This window comes from Pseudophryne corroboree, chromosome 4, assembly GCF_028390025.1.
Source record: "Pseudophryne corroboree isolate aPseCor3 chromosome 4, aPseCor3.hap2, whole genome shotgun sequence".
Taxonomy (NCBI): Eukaryota; Metazoa; Chordata; class Amphibia; order Anura; family Myobatrachidae; genus Pseudophryne; species Pseudophryne corroboree.
Genome location: NC_086447.1, coordinates 6,828,401 through 6,842,209, shown reverse-complemented (window position 1 = coordinate 6,842,209; position 13,809 = coordinate 6,828,401). Strand labels below are relative to the sequence as shown.

The 13,809-nt window shown below is 44.6% G+C and overlaps 1 protein-coding gene across 2 annotated transcripts in view; it reads left to right on the top strand.

The window, feature by feature from the left end:
• The window catches only part of GCKR (glucokinase regulator), a 125,932-nt gene extending 112,706 nt beyond the window's left edge, over positions 1 to 13,226 (top strand). For both annotated transcript variants that reach the window (XM_063914927.1, XM_063914928.1), the window contains exon 20: positions 12,871 to 13,226. In XM_063914927.1, coding sequence (XP_063770997.1) covers positions 12,871 to 13,038 — 168 coding nt within the window. In that variant the 3' untranslated portion in view covers positions 13,039 to 13,226. The remainder of the gene's footprint in view (positions 1 to 12,870) is intronic.
• The last annotated feature ends 583 nt before the right edge of the window (positions 13,227 to 13,809 follow it).

The window sequence follows — 13,809 nt, the reverse complement described above, 5'->3', positions numbered from 1 at the left end:
TGTAATATGTGAGATAAAATCGTGGTCGGGGATAAAAAGGCTGACTACACAAGGGTGCTGTTGTGGTGCGGCCAGAAATATGTCAGGTGTTATCGCAGGCGGCAGGGGGGCAACCCGGGGTGGATTGTTGTGCTATACATAGCAAGTACTATACATAGCGAGAGCCAGCTTATCACCAACAAGCACACTGCCACTCATGCTGTCAGTGCCGGCTGACTGTTGGGCGGCCGCGGCATCCCTGCTACTTGTTGATTAAGGAAGAGGAGGAACAGACAGCACAGCTAAAAGAATAATAAATAAATCATTCATCCGCAGTGTGCTGCCGAGCAGCGCCGCCCTCTAGTGGCCAGCGCCCATAGGCAGCTGCCTAAAGCTGCCTAATGGTGGCGCCGGCCCTGGGTACTGTACACACAGGGCTCCAGTTGGAGGTGTGAGGTCAGGTACTGTACACACGGGGCTCCAGTTGGAGATGTAGGTCAGGTACTGTACACACAGGGCTCCAGTTGGAGATGTAGGCCAGGTACTGTACACACAGGGCTCCAGTTGGAGATGTGAGGCCAGGTACTGTACACACAGGGTTCCAGTTGGAGATGTAGGTCAGGTACTGTACACACGGGGCTCCAGTTGGAGATGTGAGGCAGGAACTGTACACATGGGGCTCCAGTTGGAGATGTAGTTCAGGTACTGTACACACAGGGCTCCAGTTGGAGATGTAGGCCAGGTACTGTACACACAGGGCTCCAGTTGGAGATGTGAGGTCAGGTACTGTACACACAGGGTTCCAGTTGGAGATGTAGGTCAGGTACTGTACACACGGGGCTCCAGTTGGAGATGTGAGGCAGGAACTGTACACATGGGGCTCCAGTTGGAGATGTAGTTCAGGTACTGTACACACAGGGCTCCAGTTGGAGATGTAGGCCAGGTACTGTACACACAGGGCTCCAGTTGGAGATGTAGGTCAGGTACTGTACACACAGGGCTCCAGTAGGAGATGTGAGGCCAGGTACTGTACACACAGGGTTCCAGTTGGAGATGTAGTTCAGGTACTGTACACACGGGGCTCCAGTTGGAGATGTGAGGCAGGAACTGTACACACGGGGCTCCAGTTGGAGATGTGAGGCCAGGAACTGTACACACAGGGCTCCAGGTGGAGATGTGAGGCAGGTACTGTACACACGGGGCTCCAGTAGGAGATGTGAGGCCAGGAACTGTACACACAGGGCTCCAGGTGGAGATGTGAGGCCAGGAACTGTACACACAGGGCTCCAGTTGGAGATGTAGTTCAGGTACAGTACACACAGGGCTCCAGTAGGAGCAGAAGTGTAGCAAGGTGTTATTGTGCCTGGAGTAAGGTATGTTTTGGCGCCCCCTCCCCTGTACTGAATTGGGGGCGTGGCCACCAGGGCCGGTTTAGACCTTATGGCATCCAGGGCGAAAGTTTTCCTTTGACACCCCCCTCCCACACACACCCACAGGCTAAATATCGAGCGCGCCGAAGGCACGCGTCAAAAAAATAGGAGTGTGGCTTCATAGGGAAGGGGCGTGGCCACAGTTATGCCCCCTGTAGTTATGGACCCAGTAGTTGTGCCCCCTGTAGATTTGCCCACAGTAGTTGTGCCCCCTGTAGATTTGCCCCCACTAGATGTGCCCCCAGCAGCTGTGCCTGGAGTAGCTGTGCCCCCAGTAGGTGTGCCTCCTGTAGCTGTGCCCAGAGTAATTGTGCACCCTGGTTTGTGCCCCTGTAGATTTGAACCCAGTAGTTGTGCCCCCAATAGATTTGCCCCCAATAGATGTGCCCCCTGTAGGTGTGCCTGGATAAGTTGTGCCTCCAGTAGGTGTGGCCCTTGTAGATGTGCCCAGAGTAATTTTGCCCCCTGTAGCTGTGTCCCCTGGTAGCGCCGAAACACAAAAGAAAAAAAAAAGAAAAAAGAAAATACTCACCTGCTTCCCGACTGCTGCTGGCCGAGTCTCTGCCCGTCAGTGCGTGTGATGCGTAACGTTACATGCGAGTCACGGACCAGAGGGGAGCGGAGGGGAGGGAGAGATGTGATACAGCTCGGGCTTCCAGCTGTCAGTGACTGACAGCTGCGGCTATGAGCTGCTTGCGGCCAGGCGGAGGTTCCGGCGGAGTCAAGCTGTGGCGCCCTGTACTGTCTTGAGTGCCTGAAGCTCGAGCTCTACCGGAACCGTCCTCCCTATGCCCCTGAGTAGGAGATGTGAGGCCAGGTACTGTACACATAGGAAGATTCATAGACAGATACTAACATAGAAATTTACACAATGCTAAATGACTATCCCTACAGGAACTCCTGTAAATCAGTATTCAGGACCACCTCTTTTCTTTATGTCAACTTGTTGTGCTGATATTGCTGCTTAGTCATTCTCTGAGGTGGTATGTTGGGACCCAGGTCTAAGGTGATGTGGCCTATTGTGGGTGAGACACTGTACTCCCATCCTCAGGAATACCATTGGCAGGGAGGTACGAGTGGTATCATGGGTTGTAGCAGGGTACAACACTGATACAGACACACAGGAAGCTCTCTCAGGTAGAACATGACACACACATGATAATGCCGGTTATCTTACAGGAACAAAAAGCTATACCTTACACACACTTGGAATACACTTTACCATGGAGCCGCTGCGGCCGCTAAACTTGGTACACACGCTACGTACTTTATACACTGTTTGCGTACGGAGTCCCGTATCACTGTACGGACTTAGCGTACAAACGCCGCGCTGGGGGTACAATGTACACACAGCGCGCGCATACCCAGCGATACACTTTAACTCTTTACAGTAATGCAATGTAATGATAAAACACTTTAAACCTTAGCAGTAATGTAATGCAATGATAAAACACTTTAAACCTTAGCAGTAATGTAATGCAATGATAAAACACTTTAAACCTTAGCAGGGCAATGATGACACGACACCAATTGTGATTTTACCGCTGGGTTCCGACACCACAGTGGATTATTGCTGAAAGGGGGTTTACAATACAAATCATGCACTACAATACAAGACAATATAACAGAATAATGGCTACAGTCAATGTACATACGTGATTGGAATCGCTTGCGCAACCCGGCCGGTCCACGGTCATCTGATAGATAACTTTGTGAGTCTTGTGCCAGGCCAGGCTGCAGCAGGCTTTATTTATACACTTCTTCCAAAAGCAATACAATGGATACTGTAATCCCTTTGTCCATTGGACACAGGAATGCACTTTTACAGTACAGGAGAGGTCATAGGTCGATTTGAAAAGGTAGGCGATGTCTTTCTCAGCTGCTCTTGTGGGTGGTCTCCTCTGGATTCCCGCCGCATACATAATATACAGTAAATACAGTTTATATCTATATTCTGCTTCTGCACATAACTATCCGCAGGAACATGCGATCTTCCTCCAACCAACACCGGAATGTTACCCTTAAATTACCCTACAGCTGGATACCAGACACCACCTTATAACCTTGTTCTGTCCCCTCTTATCCTGTAAAGGTGAATCCCTTTGTTCTGTAACTATTTTAAACAGCTATTACTTTCTGATGTGCAGGGCGGCTATGTGTACATTGTGCACTATTTGGATTAAATATGTAATGTGTTTTGATGGATCTCCATGCGTTCACAAACTCTGCCGTAAATACCCATACCACGCGCCGATGCGCAGGACCGCGGGAGCGACCATACGCAAATTGCGGATATGTGCACGCACGGCAGAACAAGTGCACGCGCAGTGGGCATGTGTGTGTAGTTTGTACGTGATGTGTGTTCTGCAATATTTTCCGACTTTGACAGTCCACCCTTTGGCAGTCACCAATAACTGCCACTATCTAATCACTAAACAGAAAAATATCTACACAATATCTACAGAAGTTTTGGATGGTCGGGAGAGAGTGGTAGGTAGGAAATGTATGACCTAGTGGGATAGTAAAAAGCATGTATGTATGATTCCATGTCTGAGGGGCATGTATCATCGTGCCGTATATGTTCTAAATAAGCTTCGAGGTATTGCGAAGTATACATTAAATCCTTCTCATTCCGTATTAAGGGTCTGTAAGTGGGCCAACAAAAACTACCGAGCTCTTTTCGGCTTCTTGTTCCAACAAATGGGGTGCACATTTAGTTGATGATACATGGAGGGGGAACATATGTGAGTGCTAGTATATGTGGATATCACCTGTCGACTATGTGTGCCATTAACTGAAGGTTGTACAGATGAAGATAAGACACATATCTAAAATACATTCACATAACATTTTCATAATCATTCTTGGGTAGGGCTGATGTCTTTTCCGGATGGGTGGATCTGGGCAGAGGGGGAGACAAAAGAAAAACGGGTGAAAGAAACAGGCCATGGAATTCATTTGCAATCCTTATCATAACACTGTCTCTATGGATGGGTCGTAAATTAAATCTGCTGCTATAACAATGCCCTCGCTCCGTAAACTCATCAAATTTGTGCCGTGCTTGCGCCGCGTTAGAATTCGAACACACCTAAATATCAAACCAATAATTATGATGACTCCCAGGATACAAAGGAGAAACTTCCCTACACTCATAATAACATTTTGAGCCCACTCTCCTAAACCTGAGAACCAATTTCGTGGGTTCAACCATGAGACCCAGCCGGTCAGTTCATTACTCACAGTCGCCAAGGTAAGGCTGTGTTTCCTCCTGAACTCCCACTTCAACTGCAAGATATTGTCCATCTTTTGATCGATGATCTCTGTGGGGTCGTCAGTGCTGTTCGTGATATATGTACAGCACTTCACACCATATTGAGTTGCCAGAGTAACACAGTACCCACCCGTCACGGCTGTGATATAATTTAGGACCATCCTGTGCTGAATCAGTTCCTTCTTGTAAGGCTTTAACTCCCTTCCCATATACCTGAAGGTGTCATCATACATCTCAGTGATATTATCTATCAAGTTCGCTAGCGCATGGATATACCTATAATTTATAATTCCTCTGGCAGTACGGGTGATGTCTAATGCGAGAAGGAATTGAATCCCGGTGGATTCGTGGATCAAATCAGAGGCTACGTGCTCTGTCCTCTCTATGAGGTGTCTCTTGACGATGTGTTCATAGTGAGTATGAGTGTAAGGAGCCTGAGCACTGCGGTGAACATCTTTCATCTTATCATGGGTTATGGTCATGACCTCTGGCAACACTCTTCCAATATAACACAATCCCTCTGAGCTCGGGGCAAGCCACTTGTACGCCTTCCTCCAACATATGAAATAGGCATCATCGGGGAGAACATAGGGGACAGAATATGACATTACCATATTACAAACTTTCCAAGTGAAAAACCCAATCCCTAGTTCTCCCATCTGCTCAGTACAAGTATCGGGCTGGATGATATGAGCACAGTACCCTGGTGATACTTTTCCAACCCACATGGTCTTGCTTCCTCGAGTATACCTATACCGGAAATACCTCCCACTGTTGGCTATTTGGCGTACAAGTTCAGAGTCTATGGCTATCCTATCAGCTCTGTGCGAAAAGGTCATTGTCTGGTTATTCCACGTCACTTCCCAATTTCCCGGTTTTCTGTAATTGGAAATATTGAAACATAATAAGGATCTATCTACATGATACTGGTGGAGCTTCAAGCTAGGGGGCCTAGAAATATTGAATTTCTTGTCCATTGGTCTCCCACCCCGTAATTCGAGTACCTCATCTATTGCTAAAGGGTACGGTACTAATCCTGACTTGCTCTGACCTTGAGGTACCTGTGAGCACACCCAGTATTCTGTCTGGTTTAAGACCTTACCCACTAGTGAGTGGTAATCACTCAACGGATGACGGTCCATGTCGATATTAAGGTTGGACTGACATCTCTGGATGCACCCATCCTCGACTATGTTCTCACAATTCCTACAAATGCAATTTTCCTCAGACAATAACCCTTCACAGTGCCTCCGAGCTCCCTGACTACCAGAGCGCTTTCTGATACCCGCCTTTGCTCGAGTGATGTGTTGCTCTTGAGATTCTACAAATCCATCCTCGCCATCAGAACCCATTCCAGATCCTTTCTCGACCTCTCTGGGACCCTCACCGAAACAGACTGTCCTGGTCAACAACAGGATTAACAGGAAAACCCGGAACGCAGTCTCTTGGGGTAAGTCCATCTTGTTAAGGGAAGAGAAGGGAAACAAGAAGGGAGAGAAAGAGAAGGAGGGTAGTGGGAGATGGAGAAAAATAAAAAAACTGGGGCGACAACCGCCTCTGGTCTTGTTGTTCTCCGCGCTCAGGTGCCGTCTCAACAGTCCTGCCTCTCAACCTTTCCCGGAACAGACACTCCAGTGATACGATGTTCTCTACACTCTGCTCTTTGTCACGGGTTCTCTCCGGGTCAGCCACCTTTCTGTAGGAAACATAAATCTTGCATTTAAACCATCTGTGGAAAGTGAAAAGCGAGGGGAAATAATAAAAAGAAAATTTGTCAGATTTGCGTTCACCATCAGGCTGTCACACCATCATGTATATCGGTATCTATGCACAGTCTCCCTTCACCAGTATTCCCATTCTCCATCCTTTGTGCATGACCAGGCACACTGATACTGGTGTCCCTATGCTGGTGAGATATATTGGGTTTGGGCAGAACTCTGAAAAGACCGAGTAGGCATGTGACGTTTGAACTGTAATCCTGTCGGTGAACGTAAAAGGATGAAGAGGAAACTTTGAAGACAAATCACAGAGTATAGTAACAGATAAGTTTGTAGAGGCAAAGAAGATTTTACAAAGTTTGACATCTGGATTGGGCACTACGGGGAATGATTCCCTAATCGGTCTGTTCCCCTAAAAAAAATTCTATGTGTGTTATATCACTACTGGGACTATCCCAGCCATCAATCCAGTCTCTTGTCCATTCTAAGTTCATAGGGAACCCGGTATCTTTGAGATAATTTCCTCTACCTGTGATGGACATGCATCTAGAACAGTGAAATGCAACATTAGTCTTCGTGGGTATCTAACATACTTTGTGCTTCCTGGGTGGGAGCACTCTATATGTATACCATCTCTAACAAAACCTCTGTTAAGTTACTTAGAGGTCACTTCTGCTAGAGAGAGAAGCAGAAGTTTAGAGGCCTCCTCCTAACCCCAGCAAGTTCTGTCAAAAGGGTAAAGTTGCATTTATTCTGTTCTTCCCAGTAACCGAATCTGTGTTCTCTATATGGCTCGTGATTCCTTTCTATATGTCCCTTGATCCCGTCTATGTGTTTAATAACGTGGCTTGTTTTCTCTGTCTAGGGGTCTATATTGGCTATGTGTTCTACTATACCTACAATCTCTGGCAAAATGCCCTTCCTTCCTACAAGTGTAGCATATCCTAGGTCCTTTCTTACTATCCGTGTTTTGGGGTTTAGGTTGATGAGACTTTGGTGTAAGAGCCTGTATTCTTTCAATCCTCAGCCTCTCCTCTTGCAGTTCTCTACGCCTAGCAATATTCTTATGGTGTTCAATTGCGCACTCTCTAAGACAAGCTACTGTGACCCCTTTCCAATTAGGCAAAGATGTTTGTACCCTGTCCCTTACTGTCTTATTGAGTCCGTCCATTAGCACAGAGACAGCCACTTCCCTATAATTCGCATCGTTCCCTGTATCTGATACCCCCATGTATCTATCCATTATTTGCAGGGCCTGATGGAAATATTCAGATGTCATTTCATTTTCCCTCTGTTTTATGGAGAAAATTCTTCTCCACTCATTGGGGAAACACAACTCTAGCTGCCTATTCATTCGTTCTATATTTTCCTGGTTGTTTCTGTCAGTCATAAGACTATCCAACTCTAGCCTACAATCAGTGATACATTTTTGGGTGTCAATATTAGCGGGTAAGCACGCTTTCAAAAATATCCGCCAATGTTTGTTTGTCGGTTCATACGCATTACCCAGATCTCTGATAAATTTCTGACATCTGGCTAAATGCTTCCGAGGGTCAGGGAATTCTGAAATGATTGATCGCAGCTCATCTCTGGGCCACGGAGAATATATTGCATTATTCCTGATGAGGATTACTCCCTGACTATCGGTTCCCCCATTGGGAGTTACTATTTCCAAGACAGGGTGTAATCCTACCGTTCCGTTCCTTATCTGTTTACTGTGAGGTGTTGTTGTCTCTGTGCAATGAACTGTCTCACACTTACCGGTAGCTGTGACCTCCCCAGTTCTTTCATTGGGGAATACTGTTACTGCTCTACCTGGTTGGACAGGCCCCACCTGAGTTTCCTGCAAAGTGACTGCTTGGAGGAGAGCTGGAATTTGGCTGGATCCTTCATCTTCTTGTGACCTATAACCTTGAAAAGACTTCAAAACAGGATACATCTTGCAAAAATTAGGGTTAATACATTGTTTTTGCATACTACTATCATTTACGGATATACCATTGACTGTAGCCATCTCTTCCCCTTCGACCTGTGTCGACAATGGTGTGTTTGTGTTCCCATTCCCGCTAGGTTTTGAACCTGTTTTGCGAATTTGTTCTCTTTGCATATCCCCCTCCTGTTGCCATAATTTTAAACAATCATTATGTTTAATCCTTTGTTTCTTGGATTTAAGAAGACATATTTTACTGCTTACATTGTGCAGTACCTCTGGTTCAAAGCTGCCCACCCTAGGGAATGGTTCCCTATCATTGTTAGTCATACATATCAACTCATTGCATAAGACTTCGGTGTGTGAACCATATTTTTCACACATGATAAACCTTGCTGAGCCTTTTGGCCACAATTCTGCCTGAACCCTGTCTAAACATCTCTTACTTGAGCAACTGGCTCCCATATTTGTGGGTCTCTTCCAACATCTTCAAAAAAATTCCCACAAACACCAAAATACTCAATATAAGTAGACGGTGGAAGTATACCTGAGCGCCTTCCACTCGCTCGCGCCCAAGCTGGTCAGTACTACCATACACTGTTGATAGCGAAGGCAATGTACCCAACTTAGGGCTCCTATCAGACCTTACAACACCGTAATTTCTTTCGGTGGAAGTTCTGTTTGGAATATTTTCCTGAGAGAGGCAGTGAAAATTTCCTTTTCGGTATCTTTCAACAGGAGTTGTTTGTAGGGTGAAAAACAGAGAAATTAGATAACTATCTTTCACCCTTTCCAGTGAAGCCCACCAGGGAGATTTCCTGAAGTCATCAAAGAAAAACCCCTTTGTCTATACAATCACGTCTGCGTATGCTCTTTCACAGCGCATATGACACGATAATATCACGTTGCTCTGTGCAGAACAAACGGACATGTGATGCAATAGCACAGCCTATAGATACTAGCTATCTATATGCCCTACGATTGCTGTAGACCACCTAGCAGACCACCTAGAGTTGTATGGGATACCACTCAGTCCACCAAGACCACCTAGTTTTTTTTTAACGCAGGGTTGCGAACCTTATGCCACCGGGCCTCTACTAACCCAGTGTGTCCACCTAGACCACCTAGCTTCGTCCACCTAGACACCTAGCTTCGTCCACCTAGACCACCTAGTTATTGGGTTCAGTATCCACTCAGTCCTGCATTCGCTCACTCAAATACACGTTATTTTTCTTTTCTGTACAGAAAATTAGGATTCAATCAAGTTGGCAGCTTTACCCCCAGAGACAATTTAAAAAAAAAATTATTTATACTAAATTTTGTTTTTATACTAAATTTCTTTAGAAACCGGGTAGTTTGGTGCTATTGTAGCGTGGCTACTGTCCCACCTTTAAACTAAACAAACTATCGTGTAATTTGTACTTAGCGAGCGTACTTCTTACACAATTTGCGTAAACACGCGATCGTGCGTGTCTCTTACGCTGCGTACGCAGTCTTGTACTTTGTCCGAGACACATGTACAAAAACCATACGTCCACAATAGCACAAATCACACAATTCTATCAATGTGAGCAATATTAACTATAAACGCTCACTTAACACAACACACAGTTTCTTCTGTATAAGCCTTTACAACTAGGCCAGGCTGCGTGTGTGTCTTACACTTACTTCCTTAAATATTTATTTTATTTTTAACTATATAGCACCAAATATCTCCGGTTTTCACATAGTTCTAAATGAATCTAGCAATAATCAATAACTCAAATGGTATGATTCAGATTGGATAGATATCTTGCAGAACATACACTGATATAAATATACACATAATTATAATAATATTATATATGTACCATTCACTGGTCTCCTATGAGACTCATTAACCCATTCAGTGCTTCTAATTTGCATATCAAAGCTATGTGCTTTTGTCTGTCTGTAAAAGTGGGTTTTTTTTCCACTGCTAAGAAAAAGCAGTTACACAGGTTAATTTGCATTTCAATGGCTATCCTAAACTAGCAAGCAGAGTTAACTGAATCCTAGAGGTAGAAGGAAAAAAAAAACTTTGTTTTTATCTGTGTGTAGTTCTTACATCAAGTATTCATCTCACTATTAACTTTCACTAGGCCCCATTGAAACTATTTGTAATTGACTATGGCATGGGTTAAATAAATGCATTGGTAACTCATAAATCGTGTTTCATGTGACCAAGGAAAGCTGATTATTCTGTGCAGTGAAAATCAGCTATTTAGAAAAATGACCTTCCCAAAATGGCCGCTGCTCCTCCCCCTTCCACATCCATGAGGGTTACACAAAATGGTGGACAGGCCATGTGGTTAGTCCAAAATGGAGGACAGACCATGCGGCTTCCTTAGTCACAAAGAAATCAAACATTATACAAGCACCTGAAGTTATTTTAGGCCTGAGTTAAAAAAAAAAAACTATACCAAGGCTATGCAGCAATTATTTTTTTTAAACCTACTTAACAGATAAACAATCCAATCTGAATCAAACACAAAACGACTTATTTGAACTTTGTTTTGCAACAATGTGAGAGGGTTGCAAAGAGTATAGGGGCTGTGTACGGTTTTGGCGCCAAAAAAAACTTTCACAGATTTTAAATAGCTTTTTTTCCTGTTTATCTTACGAGTTCTACCAGCATCTCTACAAACCATACAGAGCAGACACCATCTAATCAGCAATTAAGTAGGGTTTTCAGTTCATCCACCGACCAAGAAAAGGATACGTAGGATACCTGTCCACCCTTATGCCCTTATGCTGATAGATTAAGGTTGCTGTGACCTGTTAGGCAGTAAGAATGTGGCAGACCGGACGGCCCCCAATTGTTAATGCCGGTTATCTTACAGGAACAAAAAACTATACCTTACACACACTTGGAATACACTTAACCATGAAGCCGCTGCGGCCGCTAAACTTGGTACACACGCTACGTACTTTATACACTGTTTGCGTACGGAGTCCCGTATCACTGTACGGACTTAGTGTACAAACGCTGCGCTGGGGGTACAATGTACACACAGCGCGCGCACACCCAGCGATACACTTTAACCCTTTACAGTAATGCAATGTAATGATAAAACACTTTAAACCTTAGCAGTAATGTAATGCAATGATAAAACACTTTAAACCTTAGCAGTTATGTAATGCAATGATAAAACACTTTAAACCTTAGCAGTAATGTAATGCAATGATAAAACACTTTAACCCTTTACAGTAATGCAATGCAATGATAAAACACTTTAAACCTTAGCAGTAATGCAATGCAATGATAAAACACTTTAAACCTTAGCAGTTATGTAATGCAATGATAAAACACTTTAAACCTTAGCAGTAATGTAATGCAATGATAAAACACTTTAAACCTTAGCAGTTATGTAATGCAATGATAAAACACTTTAAACCTTAGCAGTTATGTAATGCAATGATAAAACACTTTAAACCTTAGCAGTAATGTAATGCAATGATAAAACAATTTAACCCTTTACAGTAATGCAATGCAATGATAAAACACTTTAAACCTTAGCAGTAATGCAATGCAATGATAAAACACTTTAAACCTTAGCAGTAATGTAATGCAATGATAAAACACTTTAAACCTTAGCAGGGCAATGAGGACACGACACCAACTGTGATTTTACCGCTGGGTTCCGACACCACAGTGGATTATTGCTGAAAGGGGGTTTACAATACAAATCATGCACTACAATACAAGACAATATAACAGAATAAGGGCTACAGTCAATGTACATACGTGATTGGAATCGCTTGCGCAACCCGGCCGGTCCCCGGTCATCTGATAGATAACTTTGTGAGTCTTCGGCCAGGCCAGGCTGCAGCAGGCTTAATTTATACAATTCTTCCAAAAGCAATACAATGGATACTGTAATCCCTTTGTCCATTGGACACAGGAATGCACTTTTACAGTACAGGAGAGGTCATAGGTCGATTTGAAAAGGTGGACGATGTCTTTCTCAACTGCTCTTGTGGGTGGTCTCCTCTGGATTCCCGCCGCATACATAATATACAGTAAATACAGTTTATATCTATATTCTGCTTCTGCACATAACTATCCGCAGGAACATGCGATCTTCCTCCAACCAACACCGGAATGTTACCCTTAAAATACCCTACAGCTGGATACCAGACACCACCTTATAACCTTAGTCTGTCCCCTCTTATCCTGTAAAGGTGAATCCCTTTGTTCTGTAACCATTTTAAACAGCTATTACTTTCTGATGTGGTGCAGGGCGGCTATGTGTACATTGTGCACTATTCGGATTAAATATGTAATGTGTTCTGATGGCTCTCCATGCGTTCACAAACTCTGCCGTAAATACCCATACCACGCGCCGATGCGCAGTACCGCGGGAGCGACCATACGCAAATTGCGGATATGTGCACGCACGGCAGAACAAGTGCACGCGCAGTGAGCATGTGTGTGTAGTTTGTACGTGATGTGTGTTCTGCAATATTTTCCGACTTTGACACACATGACCCAGCGTTACTAATCCTTCCTCTCCCACACAGGTCCTTCCTGTGGCCATTGTGAGTTTGCTGAGGAACTGCTCGGTGCAGGAATCCAGGACCCGCTTAGACTCCTCCACCACCATCAGGGCAGCCATCGAGGCATCCCTCAGTGTACCGGGAAGGAAAAGGGGGGCTGAGAGCGCAGAGACAGCAGGACGCAGCCGATAGGCGGCTGGGGATCCGCTTCCTGATTATTGTATTCTCCTTCTTTATTTTTTTTGTTTAAAACGTTTACCGATAATATAGAGTTTGTTTGCTGGAAAAGCACAGGAAGCAAACGTATCCCGGGAATCCCTAACAATGACAGATGCTATCTATTGCATGTGAAAGTGAATAAAGACAATATATGTGGAGGATATGTGCGGACTGTACAATGGGAATGTAATTGGATAGGAAGGTTTATGAAAGTTATGTGGATGGGTCTGAAATGTGAGAAGCTGCCTGAAGAGGTGAGTTTTCAGGGAACGGTTGAAGGTTTGGAGACTAGAGGAGAGTCTTATTGTGTGTGGGAGGGCATTCCACAGAGTGGGCGTAGCCTGAAGAAAGTCCTGTAATCCTGCATGGGAGTGAGTAATGAGTGTGGATGAGAGACGCAGGTCTTGTGCAGAGCGGAGAGGTCAGGTTGGGAGATATTATGAGATGAGAGAAGAGATGTATGTTGGTGTAGTTTGGGTAATGGCCTCGTGTGTCAGTAAAAGTATTTTATATTGAATGCGGTAGAACACCGGTAACCAATGGAGAGGCTGACAGAGTGGATCAGCAGACGAAGAACGTCTAGAGAGGAAGATTAGCCTCGCAGCTGCAGTCAGAATGGATTGTAGTGGTGAGAGCCTATGTTTGGGAAGACCGGTCAGGAGACTATTACAATAATGAGTGCGGGAGATAATGAGAGCGTGGATTAGAGTGTTTGCTGTGTCTTGTGTAAGATATGGTCATATT